This window comes from Strix aluco, chromosome 2 (genome assembly GCF_031877795.1).
Source record: "Strix aluco isolate bStrAlu1 chromosome 2, bStrAlu1.hap1, whole genome shotgun sequence".
Lineage (NCBI taxonomy): Eukaryota > Metazoa > Chordata > Aves > Strigiformes > Strigidae > Strix > Strix aluco.
The window spans coordinates 133562245-133580614 of record NC_133932.1 but is presented as its reverse complement, the minus strand read 5'-3'; the positions used below and the strand labels follow the sequence as shown (position 1 = coordinate 133580614).

At 45.7% G+C, this 18370-nt stretch overlaps 1 protein-coding gene across 1 annotated transcript in view; it reads right to left on the bottom strand.

Moving 5' to 3' along the window:
* Nucleotides 1-18370, bottom strand: part of TENM4 (teneurin transmembrane protein 4) — a 508875-nt gene that overhangs the window by 17826 nt on the left and 472679 nt on the right. Inside the window, exons 26-29 of the mRNA XM_074816409.1 lie at nucleotides 16106-16278; nucleotides 11817-12052; nucleotides 4939-5235; nucleotides 2120-3734 (exon numbers count right to left, since the gene is read on the bottom strand). Of these exons, the coding sequence (XP_074672510.1) occupies nucleotides 2120-3734; nucleotides 4939-5235; nucleotides 11817-12052; nucleotides 16106-16278 (2321 nt within the window). The remainder of the gene's footprint in view (nucleotides 1-2119; nucleotides 3735-4938; nucleotides 5236-11816; nucleotides 12053-16105; nucleotides 16279-18370) is intronic.

Sequence of the window (18370 nt, the reverse complement as noted above, 5' to 3'; positions counted from 1 at the left end):
AGCCTGTTCCAGTGCTTGACAACCCTTTTGGGGAAGGAATTTTTCCTGATATCCAATCTAAACCTCCCCTGGCGCAATTTGAGGCCATTTCCTCTTGTCCTATCATTTGTTACCTGGGAGAAGAGACCAACCCCCACCTCGCTCCAACCTCCTTTCAGGTGGTTGTAGAGAGTGATAAGGTCTCCCCTCAGCCTCCTTTTCTCCAGGCTAAACAACCTCAGTTCTGGTCCTCGTAAGACTTGTGCTCCAGACCCTTCACCAGCCTCATTGCCCTTCTTTGGACATGCTCCAGCACTTCAATGTCTTTACTGGAGTGAGGGGCCCAAAACTGAACCCAGTATTGGAGGTGCGGCCTCTCCAGTGACAAGTACGGGGGGATGATCCCTTCCCTCATCCTGCTGGCCACACTATTTCCGACACAAGCCAGAATGCTGTTGGCCTTCTTGGCCACCTGGGCACACTGCTGGCTCATATTCACCTGGCTGTCGACCAACACCCCCAGGTCCTTTTCCTCCAGGCAGCTTTCCAGCCACTCTTCCCCAAGACTGTAGCATTGCAGGGGGTTGTTGTGACCCAAGTGCAGGACCTGGACTGAGACTTGTATAATTTGTCTCAGCCCATTGATCCAGCCTGTCCAGATCCCTCTGTAGAGCCTTTCTACCCCCAAGGAGATCAACACTCCCACCCCACGTGGTGTCATCAGCAAACTTGCTGACGGAGCACTTGATCCCCTCACCCAGGTCGTTGATGAAGATATTGAACAGAACTGGACCCAATACCGAGCCCTGGGGAACACCACTTGTGACTGGCTGCCAGCTGGATTTAACTCTATTTACCACAACTCTTTGGGCACAGCCATTCAGCTGGTTTTTAACTCAGACAAAGAGTACACCTGTCCAAGCCATGAGCAGCCAGTTTCTCCAGGAGAATGATGTGGGAAATGGTGTCAAAGACTTTACTAATGTCTAGGTAGACAACATCCACAGCCTTTCCCTCATCCACTAAGTGGGTCACCTTGTCATAGAAGGAGATCAGATTAGTCAAGAAGGACCTGACTTTCATAAACCGATGATGACTGGGCCTGATCACCTGGTTGTCCTGTATGTGCTGTGTGATGGCACTCAAGATGATCTGCTCCATAACCTCCCCTGGCATCGATGTCAGACTGACAGGCCTGTAGTTCCCCAGATCCTTCTTCTGTCCCTTCTTGTAGATGGGCGTCACATTTGCTAACCACCAGTCAACTTGGAGCTCCCTGGCTAGCCAGGACTGCTGATAAATGATTGAGAGTGGCTTGGTGAGCACTTCTGCCAGCTCCCTCAATATCCTTGGGTGGATCCCATCTGGCCCCATAGACTTGTGTGTGTCTAAGTGGTGTAGCAGGTCGCTAACCATTTCCCCTCGGATTATGGGGGCTTCATTCTGCTCCCTGTCCCTGTCTTCTAGCTCAGGGGGCTGGGTACCCAGAGAACAACTGGTCTTACTATTAAAGACCAAGGCAAAGAAGGCATAAAGTACCTCAGCCTTTTCCTCATCCTTTGTCACTATGTTTCCCCCTGAATCCAATAAAGGATAGAGATTCTCCTTAGCCCTCCTTTTGTTGCTAATGTATTTATGGAAACATTTTTTATTGTCTTTTATGGCAGTAGCTAGATTAAGTTCTAGTTGGGCTTTGGCCTGTGCTCTGAAATGGCTGACTGTAATAAAAGATTTAAGTTGCTGTTGCCATTCTGCTAAAACAAATCTGCATGCCATTTGTTGAGCTGCAAATAAATCTCTAGGCAAAACTGTGTAAACAGCTGCCCCTCTATGAAGAGAAAGGTTATCAGGACATTAATTGGTAGCTATATTTAGGATATCTGCGGGAATGAAAAACTGGAAGAAAAATAAAGAGAACAAACACCAAGGCAGAGAAAAGGAAACAGGTTTGGGAATTACAATCTCCATCTATGCTAATGAATTAAACATGCCCTGGACAGAGGGGTCAACTGGCAAAGAAAAGCTTGTGGCCATTATATTAAACCCTGGAAAACCTCATGGTGACCAGGATACTGAGAGAGAGGAAACCTATTCACTGATGGCAAGCGTGTGAATATGTTAATTAATTTAAATGTCTTACCTGTCATGTAACATTTGATATCCTGAGAGTTGCTAATGGGATTGTTGTTTTTGAACATATACAGGTTGAAAGGCATTATGTTATTGCTACTCAGGTGCTTCCACATATCATGGTCTGGACTTGTCCACCGACCCGCTAGCACATCATAGTCTCTCCGTCCCATATGGATAAGCTTTGTGAGGGGGTCATACAGTCCTCCGTGGTAGCCAATGATGATCTGGAAGTTGGGATTGGTGTCCATATAGATCTCCCCATATGCTGTGTACAGTATCTGCTTAATCATTAAGCCAGTCCCACTGAAGACAGCCAAAGGAGTGCCAATGTTATCGCAGGCTATGTAGAATTCATCACCGCTGCTGAGCTCCATTGCAAAGAGGTGGCCTTGGAGGTCATAGTAGAGGGAGGTGATCTCGGAGCTTGAGTGGTTGTATAAATGGGTGACCTTGGTTGGGTTGGTCAGGTCTGCGTAGAAGAACTGCAAGTGATGGCCATGGCTGGTTTTGCTAGAGACTCTCCTTCCTAGGCCATCATAGCGGTATTTCACGCTCCACCCACTAGCTTTATTGTAAGCTTTGATGAGCAGGCCAGCTGAATTGTACTCAAAAATATCATTGCCTCTTTGCTTCAGGAAGCCATCTTCATCCATTTTGTACTGCACATCCCCCAGTCTAGTAATCCTATCCCTGAGGTCGTACCTGAGCGGTGTAAGGCGGGCACTATTCCCCGGACTCAACAAATGGAGGTTCCCATTTAGGTCATAGCTGTAACGCCAGAGTGGTTTGTCATTGATAGACACTGTCTGCAACTGGCCGTCAGCATCATATTCATATGAGTACCTAGTTGTGTTTGCATAAGGGCCAACCTTCAGCTCTTTCTTAACTACTCTCCCCATGTTGTCATACTGCACAGTCATCCAGTACATGAGAGACCGGAATATCTCATACTGGACCTCCTTCATCCTGCCATAGGCATCAAAATGTTTAGTGTGAGTCATGACAGCAGTGGTGATAATCTGGTTGATATCGTAGTAAATGACTCCGAATTTACCAAATTGCTCAGTTTTGCCTGACACATCATCGTACCTGTAGAGATCAATGGGTAAAGGTGTCTCATTGATGACTGCTTGCATGCTAGTCACCCGAAAGCTGTTGTCATAATTATAGTCAAAGCGTGCATTCACCATGCCTTCTTCAGTGAAGCGGAAAATCTGTCGATCAATGAGGGGTCCTATCTGTCTGTATCTGATGGTACATGTGAACCCTTCATTCTGCAAGTTTATGGTCTTCAACATGCCAGCAGTTTCGTCATAAGTGAAACTGATCTTTGTGGTGTCGTAGAGCATCTCAGCTAACTTGGACAGTTTTCCATACTTGTAGATGACACGTCTCCCTGTGCCCAAGTACAAAGTGTTGAGGAGCTGCTCATCCTCTGTGAAATCCTGAATTACTGAGGCATTGCCTTCTGGTGGCCGGTAGATGTTTCTGTAGTAACCAATGGAACGAATTGTTTCTAAAGTCTGACGGGCAACGTTGGGCATGGTCACCGATGACAACCGGTCGTTCTTATCAAACTCAAAGATGTACTGTCTTTGGCTGTGAAGGAGCAGCACCATGGACTGGATGGGAAGGAGAAAAATGGAGATTATAGTCCTGGTTTTCAGGCAAAATTATATTCAACTCTCACAAAACCTGCAAGATTCTCCAGTCCAAAGAGCAGTGAGATAAACCTCTGCACCCATAGGATTAAATGGTGAGAGGTATGCAGCTGCATGGCACATCGAGTATCCCCAAGTAGGACTGGGTCAGAGGAAGAAGCGGTTAATGCAGTGAGGAAGGTCTAAGTTTAGAATGCTCAGTTGATTGAATCAATACCCTATAGCTAGCTCTCTTTACTCAAATTCCCCATGCCAACAGCTTTTACAGACTAAATAAATAAAATTGATAGAGCTACTTAAACCATGCTTGAAAAAGCATCCCCTGACACTGTCCAATGCCCAATTAATTAATTGTGTCTCTGTATCTTCTATTACTCTCTTACTGCAAACTTCTGCCTGCATGCTTACTTGTTCTGTGATATTTTTTTGCACGTAACAAACAATCCACACATATTGTATAATACAAGGAGCAAGTCATACTTTTTGCTTTTTGAAAGGTATGTTATTGTAGTTTCCTTAACCTGTTGTAGGGATAGGCTCTATACAAAACTCAGGAATAAAAAATTCCAGCCCCAGGTATGCAGCATATGGTTCTATAGGACACTGGGTAGTGTAATATGAATGGTAATATCCAGAAGAATTTAAGTCCCATGTCAGTCTGTGGAGTGCAGACTACAGAAAACACTGCGAAGTGTGCTACAACAGTCTGGCTGGATTCATGCCTCAAACTTTTTAATTACGTGGATTTTCTATGAAGCAGGAATGGGCCAATTGAAGAAGGCAGGATGTCAGACTGTATGGGTTGTTTTCACAAGGAAAATCCTACTGGGAATTCCTACTGTTCACTCCTCTGACTGAAGATATTTTATATTGCAGCTATCTCAGCAAAGGAGTGTTGTGCTTAAAAAATCAAATGCCAAAGCTTCATAGCATTAAGACATGCCCTCAGTGTGACTGGGAAGAAACTTCTTAGGCTATTTTCGACTGCTCTTTGGTGGCCTGGCATCAAAATTACTATGTGCACCTTAGTGTAGGCAGAATAGGAGTATTGAACCATAAGGAACATAAATCAGCTGACGTGGAGGACTGCAGCTGTACTGAAGTCAAAGGAGTAAAGCCCATTTGCACCAAATGCACCATCTCTGAGCGACAAGAGGATTCGTACCTTCTCCAAGTAAGTGTAGCTCCATGACTTGCCATCAGCAAAGATCCTGGATGTAATTCTGCCAGACTGATCATACTCCATCCTTTCTGACATTGTGCCCCTCTGAATCCCTGCAATGTGTCCTCCTGGGGAATAGGTGACATTGACCCCGTTCAGTCTGCTGCTGGGTGACCAGAGACTGGGCCTCCCTGCCTGGTCGTAGAGGATGCGGAGCGTGAACTTGCGGTGGTCATCATAGATTTTCTCTGTCCTTGTCACACGATCAAAGTCGAGGGACAGCAGGTTTCTGTTGTGAACCTACAGGAAAGAGATGGAGAATTAGGAAGCTGGAAACAGTGTAAGTTACAAAGACTAGCCTTGTTTCACCAAACACCTCTTTAGGTCGCACTGGAGAGCATCCAGCTGTTCATTGCCATGATAAGAGGCATTTTTCAAAACAAAGATTTGTCTTAACGTTGCTTCTGTTGACTTCAGTGAGGAGAGAGGCAGAAAACCAGGGTACTTTTGAAACATCACCACGGTAAAGGAATATTGCCCATACTCCAAACCTAGGCTTAGGACTGCTACAGCAGATATGATTATAGACCTACAGAAGATGTAATGACAACTTGTTGCAAGGAATATTTGCAAGGTACTCTGCTTATCAAACCTGGGATAGATAGACATTTGCTTTCACACACATCAAAAAATAATAGTTGTCAAAAGAAAGATGGATGTTGTGTCAACATAGTGGAAAAAAGAGTTTTTCTCTGAGTTTACTGAATATACTGCAGGCATTGGAGGTTAATCCTTTCCCCTGAGATATGGAGGCCCTGACCACTGTAGATGTTACACAGAGCAGGAACTTTTCTGTGGGAGCTGGAGTTTTAACTTCATTGTCCTGGGGTTATTCGGTGTTGCATAATTACACCCCTGTTACCTTCACTGCCTCTGTATTTCCAAAGATCAAAGGTATCTACTTCAAAGGTAGGAGCAGAAATACATTTTGATGCAAGGATTGTAGTGCACAGCAATACAAAAAGGAGCTGATAATACAACTCATGTTTAGTCACGTGTGCAAAGAGACTTACAGAGCCACATCATCACAGTAGCAAAGTACTCAGCAAGGACAAAACCCCCCACATTCCCAGTATGCCAGTGAAGTCAGCTCTTTCCCCATCCCACCAGTTCTGAACCTCTTTCGGCTGGTGAACCCCTCTTTCCTAGAAAGGTGCAGATTCTTCTCGGATGAATTTCAAACTCCAGACAGCTGAGTTGATTTTCAGTTCTCTTTGCATCTCTTCAGCTGCAGTCAATAAACCAGGGTTTGCAGGTTACTGCAAGGTCTTCAGACTGTAAGTTCCTTTTCCTTGCCCAGGTAAAGCCTTTTCTTTCTCTGAGTAAAGCTGACACTCCTGACCTGAGCAATGTTCTCAGCCCTGGTCCAGCTTTGATCTTGACCATTACTTTAGGGTGTGTGATTGAATTTCCACTATATTTTGAGGGATGTGGGAGTATCTGAGAGCTAAACAACAAGAGAAAGGATGTGATAGAGCCAATGGAAAAAGGGCTCCTCAGCCCTGGAGGCACAGGAGAGGGAAGGGCAGGACCACTGCAGTGTTTTTGTGCTGTGTGGGCAGGAGTCTGTGCTGAAACCTGGAGAATGGGGACACTGCAAAATCAGAATTCAGAAGAAGGCATCTTAGGAGCTGGGGTTGGAAGAGACAAAAGAACAGCTGAGAAAACCTGGAAGTGAGCTGAGGGTGTGCACAGCCAGCTGAGAGAGAAGGAATCGGTGCCTTGATGTAAGTGGGAAGATGATGTAAGAGGAGGCAAGTGCAAAAATTATTTTCAACTTATGAGTAATGATGATAAAAGGCAGGTACGACTTGAGGAAAGAAACAGCGTGGCAAGGTAGATAATGCTCCAATTAAATGTGTGTAAAATAGAATGTAAATGGGCAGTGGGAGAAAGAGGGAATCAGCCAACATCTCACTGTAACAGGCAAGCTGGGAAATAATTAAAAAGGTATCAAAACTCTAAGTACAGATGTACACATGTAACTAACAGAGCAATTTGATATCTCATAGGTGCTTGCTGCTATAAATAGAGAAACAGAAGTAGCAATTGCTTGCAAAAATAAAAAAAGCAAAGAAGGAAGGAATAGCATCTCTGCTTTCCATCTATCCACAGAGCCGCTCCAGCCTGGCAGCTGCAGCTTCTTCTGCTACTGGACTCTGCCAAGAGAGCTGGAAAGAGCTCTTCCAGGGCTGGGACAGTAATTCAGGCTGAAAGTGGCCTCCCTGATCCATACGCCAGCAGCAGTGCAGTTCACTGTGCTGGAAGGACCAAATAACAGGTCCCAAGATAGCTCTTAAGCTCTGTCCAAATCTCTGTATCCCATAACTGGTGCCCTAAGTAATTCCACTCTCCCCATGCGCTGACAAGCAATTTCTGTGGGACTAGTTGGAACCGGTCTCCCTTTTCATGATTTTTTTTTTTTTTTAATGATTTGTTTTCTCGTGCGCTCTCGGTGTAATGTCTCTTCTCTCTGAGAACTGTGGCAGTGCCAACAGCCACCCCTCAAGGTGACGGGCAAAGTGAACCCTATCCTTCCAGGTAGCCTCTGAACAGGGCCTAAATCTTTTTGATCCTTGTTCAAGGGCATGCCTTGAATAGAAGTGAATTTTCTGCAGAAGAACTGACAGGGCTGCAGGCTTCAGTCCAATAACCGTGTTTTATGGTGAGCAGCTAAATAAGGTGACATCCTACATCCTGGAGTCCTTATCCTGGAACAGGGTCTGAAAAGCTCCTGCAAAAAGCTTTTGCCCCTCAGAGCATTCGACAAGGCTTGTGATCAGCACAGGATTGAGACAGGGTAAGTTTAAATCCACAATTCACAGTGTATTTGACGTCCCCTCCATAATGTGTGAGAGACTAAATTTAACCCCGACCTCATGTTCCACATTACTTTATTCAATCCCTTAGCTTGCTCTGGAAAAGCATGAGAATAAACACGCCACCATCTCTGATTTCTCCAGTGCTTCCTATGGAGCTCCTTTACTTAAATTATAATTAAACAACATGCATTGATTTTCCCGGGAGCACAAGAGCACAAAAAGGGAAGATTTCTCATGAAAACACTCTGGCAACCTTCAGCAGAGCAGGGCAAACAATTCTTCTGCAATGAGAACTCCAGGAGCCAACAATATCCATGTGATAAATGGCTGCCTACAAAGCAATTTCCCCAGCGAATTGCTAAAACCATTGTGGTGGCCGTATCCAGACCTCGACACCTTGCAGAAATTGTGGAGATGATGTCGGACTGTCCTCATTAGTCAACACACCAGGAATGGTTAGCAGCATATCCCAAGAGACCTCTCCAGTCCCCTCGGTTCTGGCGACCGTCTGGGACACTAGGTCTTGATGCCACCATTAACCTGCTGCCAAGGTCTTGGGAAAAACAAAGTGAGTTACAATGGGAGTTTCCATGGTTAAATAAATAAAAGAGCTGAGCCAGCAGCTCTGTCTCTTTTGGCTGTTTCTATTTGCTCCGCTGTCAGAGATTATTTTACATCCTTTATTGAAAAACTCAAGTTTGGTTAAAAAAAAAAAAAAAAGGCAAACGCCAAGAAGGAGCTCTGTTCCTTGGAGCAGAGTTTACCTAACACTCTCACTGCAGATGGATTCCGTGTTGCTGTAGGCCAATGATGGGTTGAATTTGTAGCCAGCCAATTTGTGGAGCTATTTCACTGCTGGGTGGATGGATCAGAGCATCATAACTTTCCATGGGATGTGTGGAACAGGAGAAGGGAAAGGGGCTGCTTTAACAAAGTAATAAGTGATAGGACAAGAGGTAATGGACTCAAGTTGCACCAGGGAAGGTTTAGACTAGATATTAGGAAGTATTTCTTTACAGAACGGGTAGTCAGGCGTTGGAATGGGCTGCCCAGGGCAGTGGTGGAGTCCCCGTCCCTGGAGGTGTTTAAGAGTCGGGTTGACATAGCACTTAGGGATATGGTGTAGTTGGGAACTGTCAGTGCTAGGTTAACGGTTGGACTAGATGACCTTCAAGGTCTTTTCCAACCTAGACGATTCTGTGATTCTGTGATTTCTGTTGCTTTACTGCTGCCTGGCCAAGTGCAGAGCCAGGTCAGGGTTGGTGGGACTGGGAAAAAGGCATCAGGGCTGGCCCCTTTCCTTTCATCCACGCAGAAGTCCCTGCCCTGTGCCTTAGCCCTGCAATAAAGAAACATATGCATTTTATTATTTCCTAGGGAGGGTCAAGGAGACAGCTCTGAAACTGGCCTCGTTGTGCTGGGAGCTGGTTGAGCTCATGGCAACAGGTTGTCAGTCCCCAAGGACACCCTGGAACGATGGGACAAAGGGCCACAAGTCATAAAATGTGGATGCATGCAATGGCAGCAGAAAGGATGCTGGTTTCAGGGGAACTCCCTCTTTTAAAGTGGCCAGATCCTGTTCTCCTTGTCTCAAGGGCTTCATGGAGTGATGCTGCAGCCTCTCTGGGCATGATCTTTCCTCATGGAGCACCATGTCTTTGCTGCTGTCTCATGCAAGCAGTGGGGTGAGGGGAGAGTGAAAGTAGTGATTTATGCACATGTGGCAGAAAATTATAACATTTCCCAAAATGAACAAAACCATTTTGAACTTAACTTGACTCAGCTTCTCCCTTGCCAGGGAAAGCAGCAATTACTGGTATGAGGGAAGAGGAGAACATGACACAGAGAGTATGTTAAATGCCGGACAATCCCCAGGGAGGCAATTAGCACCTTGCAGGTTTATGTCTTAGGGGTGCAGATGCTGCCATGCAGGTACAGACAAACAGCTTAAAGCGTCTGGTACACCCACAGCTACTTTGAACCCCTGAACAGAGCCATAAATGAGTCCTTCCACCATGTAAGATTCTCTTCTGCTTCACTAGAAGGGCCCTGATAGGCTCAAAATGTGAGTAAATGCTGGCAGATTTATAGGGACACAAGTAACCAGCCTGAAAACTCATTTTGCAAGTGTTTTTCCAACTGCAGTACAATATAAAACAAAGACACATTCTGCGTTTGAATCTACTGTTAAAATTTTGGAAGATAAAACTGACACGAGCAGCTGAGCTGCGGCTAAATGATTGGAAACTGCTTTGAACACCAAATAGCTGTGACACAGCTGCAGATTTCAGAAGGCTCTCTCCTTTCAGAAAAAGACCTGTCTGATAATTTCATTGGTTATTAAAATAAAATAAAATAAAACCCCCAGGACAAACCAAACAAGAAGGGTGATGCCAACTTATCTGCAGACATACAGCAGTTTTCAGTGAAGGAGCAGCTTCAGCTTTCACTACTGTTTGCAGTTTTTCTCCTGATAACAAAATATGAGGCAATTGACACAAGGGGAAAAGAACAGAGGCTGGGTTGGGGAGGGTGAAGAACAATACTTGACAAGTGTGAGTGAGGAGAGACGGGAGGAATCACACCAAGGTGGCAGGGGTCACACAGCAGGGAACAGGGAGAGGTGAACAGCAAGGACTGGGAAACACATATCCTTAAACCAGAGCATTAATATTTACTGCAAAGCTTAAGTGCGAATAAATAGCTGCAGTCCTTTTGCTGTGGTGGCATTACACAACATTAAACGTTTTTCTCAGGGGGTCTGAATTTGCCAGGTGCTGAGCAGCTTCCCAAGAACCACTCATCAGCCCACGACTCTGAGACTAGCAAGGAACAGGGTGAGTGCACAGGACTTGCTATTACAAGTTACCAGCCTTGCCAGCGGTTAGCAGAGGAATTACAGGTTTATTGGGCATGATCTTTAAACAGCCCTGACAAGTCTGTGGTGTGTTGTGCAGAACAATGTTTTCAAAACACGTCAGTCTCAAGCACAGAAAGGACCGTGCGCTCCTGGAGGAGACAGTACCATCAGGCTGGAGCTGTTTATAACACTTCACTTCGGGGAACAATGGCAATTGTGACGCAATGCCCCGCGAGCCCAGCTCTTCAACAGCTTCAATGGACTAGCAAGTTTCAGGAATCTAGAGATTTTTCTGAGGCTGTCCAGTTAATAATCATAGAATCATAGAACAGTTTGGGTTGGAAGGGACCTTCAAACATCATCTAGTTCCAGCCCCCCTGCCACAGGCAGGGACACCTTCCAATAGCCCAGGTTGCCCAAAGCCCCGTCCAAGCTGGCCTTGAACCCTTCCAGGGAGGGGGCAGCCACAGCTTCTCTGGGCAACCTGTGCCAGGGCCTCACCACCCTCACAGGGAAGAATTTCTTCCTTATATCTAATCTAAATCTCCCCTCTTTCAGTTTAAAACCATTACTTCTCATCCTATCCCTACACACCTGATAAAGAGTCCCTCCCCCCTTTCCTGTAGCCCCTTTAAGTACTGAGAGGCCGCTCTAAGGTCTCCCCGGAACCTTCTTGTCTTCAGGCTGAACACCCCCAATTCTCTCAGCCTGTCCTCATATACTTGGAAAGCTTTCAGTGCTCAGGTCTATTACTGCCAGCAGCACAGGTAGAAAATACCTACACTAATTGGTGCAGTATTTTATAGTTATGATCATCCCTTGCTTGCTTAAACAGCCTGACATGATGGTTAAACCTGCGGTGTCTGATGGGAGGTCACGCATTCCCAGTGATGCAGAGGACTTGTAGGCAAATCAGCAATACTACCTGTGATGGCTAAGAGAATGTCAGCACATAAGGGGACATAAGGATATATTCAAGTCATAAAGGTTGTGTCACTGAGGGTGAACAGCTAGTTCCCTGTCCTGCAGCCTCATCCCTATTGCAGACAATACAAATCAGCCCTGTCCCTTTCTGTTGTGAGACCGGGCACTGATGAGATGGGAAGTGGAGTCCAAAACTCCTCATGCTTCTCACTCACTCTCAGCCGACGTCCAAAGACGGTGACCTGCCCTCTCGCTTGCTCCTTCCTCTGTCTCCACTCCACAAGATTGAGGCCGTTGTCGATGGGCAGGGTGACATTCCTCTTCCCCACCGTGGGGTTGACGGTGCCAGCCAGCAGATGTGGCTCGGTTTGCAGGGCCACCTCCATGCCGTTAGCGAGCATCAGTCTGAGAGAGCCATCAGCGCCGATGTAGTAGCTGTTTCGGACTTGGTCTGAAGACAGAAAAGAGATCTTTTCAAACCCAGTGATATAGCTCCAGCTTTTTGTTTGCTCCCTCACCCAGGCTTCATCAGTATTTCTGATGGTTGCACTCTGTCACTCACCTGTCCCACTCACAGGGAGCAAAACATTGGTTTCATCAGTGAAAGTAAAGACGGACAATCTCTTTTTCATTCTGATGAGGTTCTGCACCTCAAATTATTGCAGAAAAGTCTTACACAGGTTAAAAAAGGCACCAGCAGAAAAGCTGTGTAATAGCCTAGTAAAGGACATGGGTTCAAACCTCTTCCTCTAGGCTAAAACACTGGGTGGTGAGATATTCGTTTTAAATCGCAGTCTGGCTGAAACCTTGCCATGCTTTTATATCCTAAAGATCCCAATTTCACTACAATATATGAAAAAGTGGGGCCACCTACTTTCTCCAGCTTATTCACCGTCTCTCACAAGTGACAGGAAATTGCACAGCAAGTTAATGCTAACCAGTTCCCCAAACAACAGCCAAACCCCTTCACTTGGGAAGCTTTCAGGAGGCAACCGAAGTCCTCATGTCTGGAGAGAAAGAAGAGGCACTAAGCTCCCACACATCTCTGTACATCTGGCCTCTACTAGCTCCTGAAAGATCAGCAGATTTTGAGGTCAGGATTTGGGAGTTCGGGAGTAGAAGAGAAGAACAATATCCCTTCCACATCCTTCAGGAACTAGGCAGGCTGAAACCCTGTCCTTTGAGTCTCCAGCTGTCATTGCTCTCTGCAGAGAGGAGCTCATGAAGAGTAAGAAATTATGAGACTTGCTCAGTGCAGAATGGCTTTAAAAGCACATTATACAAAGACTGCCTTAACTGAAGCTCCTCAAAAGCTGGAAAATATTACAATTTCTGTCTCCCAGGCTGCCATAAATACCTAATTGTGAATAAAAACACCCATTAAAAATGCATGTCAATTGTTTTTCCATTCTGAGGCAAGTTGGGTTTTGTTCACTAGTTGCTCTGCCATAGCTCAGCAGGAAACAAGGTCACAGCGTAATTATCTTCTCTCGTCTGGATGAAATAGATCAGCAAAGAGCACAGTTTGGTATAATTAGGAAAGGAAACCTGACACCAGTTGGTCTTTTTTATTGTGAGTCTGATCCTGCTCCTGTAGTAGCCAGCTGGAGTCTTGCCATACTGATCTCAGCAGGACCACAACTCAACTTACTGTACGCAGTAGTGATGGTGTGAAACTGCTGTGGCACTGGATTTTGCCATTATAAATGTACAGCAGTGACCCACGGTGTAGATCCAAGTATTTTAGCTGTACCACTGCGTACTTAAGTTGATGGTCTTTTGACATAGACTCCAGCAGGATCAAACCCACTCCATGCTTGATTCTGCAAATGGAGAGAAGGGGGGCAGTTGGCTGTCACGCTTTTGTTCTTAGATGCTGGGTTTGGTGAGGAAGTGGCAGGAGACGTGCTTTAAATCAAACCAGTGAAATATCTCTGTAGAGCTAATATATTCCTCCTTCCTTTATCCTTCACCAGGAAGCAGGGGAAAGCTTGAAGCTCTCCATGAAGTTCACTGGACATTGTGATGTTCCCTTCATGTCACATAGCATCACGGAGGGGTTATGGTGGATTGTCACCAGCAGTGTGGTACAATGTGGGTAATGTAAATCCTCCACTTTCAACATTTTCCCAAAAGAATACTCTTCCCTGGCTTTGAAAGTAATTTCTCAAAGGCTGCATGAAATCCAGGGGCCATTGGATGCTGTATTTTATGCTGCTTTGGCTCTAGGGCACTAGTGCCCTATTTTGGCTTTGAACAAATGCTCACTTTGTCATTAATCCAGAGGACAAAATCCCACAGAGGTGCTGAGGTGCCTGTTAGCTGTAGAGGCTCCTAAATCCATCCTAGAATCTGTAACCTCCTGGAAATGTCTTCTCAGATTTCACCTGTTCACAGTGTGATCCAGGTTTCCTGAAAGGTTCACTAAGAATTTGTGAAAGCTGGCCAGAGCTGTGAGTCCAGAAGGAAAATGCATGAGCACCTATCATCATGCAAAGGGGATCTGCAATATGCATTTTCCCTGAAGAACAATGGAGCGGGCAAGACACTCACAGACCTTGAGAACGGCTCCAGCTCCGTATGCTGGAGAAGCACTTGGAATCATAGAATCATAGAATGGTTTGGGTTGGGAGAGACCTTAAAGATCATCTCGTTCCACCCTCCTGCCACGGGCAGGGACACCTTCCACTAGATGAGGTTGCTCAAAACCCCGTCCAACCTGGCCTTGAACCCTTCCAGGGAGGAGGCAGACACAGCTTCTCTGGGCAACCTGTGCCAGGGCCTCACCACCCTCACAGATGACTCACATTTCAGCTGTGCTCAATACATCCCTGGGCAACTCCCATGGTCCTTGTTTCAGTTTCTACAGCGCTCCAGGAACAAACAGCTATCCCAGTCTGGGAATTCACAGTCCCTAATGCCTGTGGGAAAGCCACCCTCAGCAGGTCTCAGGCCACCTCTGCCGCAACGTTATCCAGATCTTCATTTTAAGATAAGTGCATTTCTTCAGATCCAAACAGTTTTGTAATTTTATATGTCTGAAGATGGTTAAACTGTTTGTAATACTGCATGTCCTAATGGCAAGAGTGCCCCTGTGCTGGAGGGCAGTACAATGAGATAATTGACCATGGCACCATTATGTAACTGTGCCTTCAGCTCTGGGTGTATAAATCACATCATGGTCAATTATCTCACTAAAGGGCCCCCAACAGCGGGCTCTATTGCTTAATTAGGCTCTTGAGGTGAAGCCAACCTTGTGTCTGTGCAGTTGCCAGACGTCTTAATGCGAGTGGATGGGATGGGGCGGGGTAGGTTGGATCTGCTTTGCAGGCTGAAGTAAAGAGTAAGAAAGTCATTGTGTTCCCCTACATGAATAGTGAGGATGGCTTGAAGGGGCTGGCACCTTCTCAGTTGCCCTCTCCAAAGTCAGGAAAAGCAGTGTTCAGGCATAGCAGGCACTTTGCTTTAGGAAAGCTTGCTGTAATTATAGGGAGGGGCAGGGAAATGTGTGTCCCAGAGATGTGGGAACAAATGTGATCTGGAACATGTTGGTCTCACTTGGAGCACTTTGTTCCTCACAAGTGGAAATTATGTTTGACGCCCCATTCCCATCGGGCAGAGACTACGAGTGAATGAGAGCTGGGCAGTGAAAAAAGCAGAGTCTGATGGTCCTTTTCCTTCCTCCAAGCCCCAGGGAACAGGAGTGATGGGTCACCCTGACCCTAAGGAGGCTTCAGCTTTCAGAACTTGGAGATCCAGGTTGGCATGGTTTGTGCTCTACAACTTCTGCCCCTATCAGTATGTCAGCACAGTGCTCCCCTGATATTTATTCCTCTTTTCTTTCCCACTTCATCACCTTTTTCTCCACCTCATCAATCCTCTACTTCCCCACCTTACCACCTCCAGCAGAACTATGGTCATTTCCAACAGCCACAAACCAGTCCCACAGGTCCTACCCTCGCTGCCCACCTCTCTGTCCTCCTTTGAGCTGCTCCACACCAGCCCTTTAGCTCAAACACAGACCTTTTGGGGACAGGGATGGTCATTTTTCTGGATGCTGCCTTGTGAATGTATGAACAGCCAGTGAACAAAGAATCAGAGAAATCTCCAGCAACCAGGTGGAAGCCTGTTCCAGGAGAGTAACTGTTAAGTTAGAAGCCATTAAGAATGAAGCAAAGGGGTCAGCTGGAAGCATGGCTAGATTTATGCAACCCTTTTTGTTATAACAATAATGGTAATGATGATGGAGGAGTGTACCGCATGGGGACTGCACGGCGAGGGGACTGGATGAGAATGAAGCAGAAAACAGCTGCAGAGCAACCATGGTGCTGGGGAATGTGGTTAAGTAGGTGTGAGTGTGCGTCTGTACCAGCATGTGGGGAGCTCTGGGGCGCAGAGGATGCAGGTGATTTTTGGTGCTGGGATTATCAAGATGATGCCTGTTTCCTGATGGATAATCCATTGTGTGCAGCTTGGCTGGGAGAAGGACAGTGGCCCAACTCACCTTGGAGCAGAGTGTAGAAGGCTCCCGATGCCGACAAATTGGTTGTTATCGTAACATCATCCTTGCTGGAGGTTTCCACCTGGACATGCACGGAGCTGTCGGTATCACTGCGGAAACTGCTCACTTGGCCAGTAGGGAAGGTCACGTTGGTCAGGCGGCCAAAGCTGTCGTACCTGAAAGGGAGGATGGAGTGAAGTCAAAAGCATCAACAGAGGAGTGGGATACAGGAATCATCCTATAAAGCAGGGACCAAGTCGTTAAGTCTTTACCCAGATTCTTCACAGAGAAAAATGCATTGTCACTCTGTCAGACTGTCTTGACTTTTTTGGCTTCATGAGAAGAAAATCACAGCTTTTAGCTGAAGAAAATCAAGCAAAGAACAGAAAATTACTGAGTAAGTATTAGCCTGCATTTTAACAACATTTTTCCGATACTTATCATCTTCACTATGCTTCTTGTTTACAAGAGTAACTTTATTTCCCATCCACTGTGCTGTGACTTAATGGAAAAGCACTGGCCCGTGCATCCTGTCTAGTAGAACTAGGAGCTTCTGAAGGCCACCAACTATATTCTCTGGTTGTGTCCTAAGCTCTTCAGCACTTTTTTTCTTTTTTCGTATTTTTTTTTTTTTTCTATCTTATTTTAAAAGCTAGTGTTAAGGTAGCAGCAAGGACCTGTTAGATTGGCCACACTGGGTAGAGAACTGTCCTTTGTGAATATGGTGTAGAGCCCTGAGCACAGCTGAGACCCCTATGTCTATCTTTCACTGTTCCTAGGACCATCTGGAAGGACTGATTTAAAAGTATACAAAAACAGTTCAGTTTTCACCCCTAGTGAGTCCTTGGCTTTTCCACTGAAGGAGTCGACATAAGCACCATGGGGGAAGGTTTCTGTGATGTGGACACCTGTGTACCAGGACCCAGATGAAATAAGCTACATACATGCAGGTCCCACAGCAGTTTACAAGCTGGGGGGATATTTTTTCATGAAAAAGAAGCAGACACCTGTGCCTAGACACCTCCTGAGTTGATGGAGCAAACACACCATCCTGCCTTTCATCTGTGGCATTGCAAAACCCTTGGGTCACAGACTGAGCTAAGAGCAGAAGGTTGGCAAGGGACCTTTGCAGTGAGGCTACTGTAGACTGAAATGGAGAGCAGCCAAAAGCTCTACTGGCTTATCTCTGGCGAAGTGTTGGACCTTCTGATAAGACAGACCTTCAGGGAAGGGATATTTAACCAGTCAGGTAGAAACAGTAGAAAAATTCCAGCAAAAGCAATCAGTGACAACATTGGACTTTTTTCAAGTCCTGCCCATATATCATTTAAGAATGATTTATATGATATATAAGAAGATCATGTCAAGAAAACTTATCACTTGGGGATGGAAAGCAAATGGTAGGTGAGCAGAGAGGACTCATTCTCCTGCAATAGCCAGTGGTGAGCCTCTGATGGAGCATGGAATGATAAAGTAATGTAAACGATACATTAAGGATAACAAACTAAGAAAACATGACCTAAGAGGCAAAGCCAAAAGAAATGAGCTGATTTAGAAGAAAGGAAACAAGGAAGTGGGAAGATGCCACCATGACAATGGTTGTTGTGAAGAGAATTGTAATTAATTGTTCGTCATGTCTACTGAGGGTGTGACAAAAAATTAATCAGCTTGAATGGAAACACAGAAGATTCAGGTCAGAAGCTGGAGAACATTTTCCAGACCCATGGTTGCTCCAAGCAGAGGAACAGATGGAGCGCTGGAAATCCCATTGCCCAATGCTTTTAAGAATAGGTGAGAGAAATGTGTTAGAGAGGGTCTGGATGCAGTTGATCAGACCTTGGAGGGAGCAGATGGTTGAGGAGCTCTTGATCCTCCTCTTCAGGATTACTCAGCTGGGGAGTAAGACAACAGACCCCATCTAATAACAAAAAAAACCCCAAACAAACAAAAAAAGTAAAGAAAAAAAAGAAAAACTACTCTTTAACTGAAACCCATGAGAAACCCAGAAGCAGCCACTGGACTAGCTCTGCACTATACAGAAAAAGAAATTTGTCTCCTCTTCCATTCCCTTTTTTTCAGATTTGTACACAGTGCTGGTACGTCGCTTCTGACAGTATGCGGGCACTGACTTAGTGTGAGGAAGGGCTGGCTGAAAAGGTGATTTTTGCCCAAGTTTAATATTTAGTGTATAGTGGCTAAGCGGGTGAGCTCATTGCAAGTCTCTCCAGCCCTCGGGTTTGAAGACATCGTCACGTGAGCCTTTTCTTG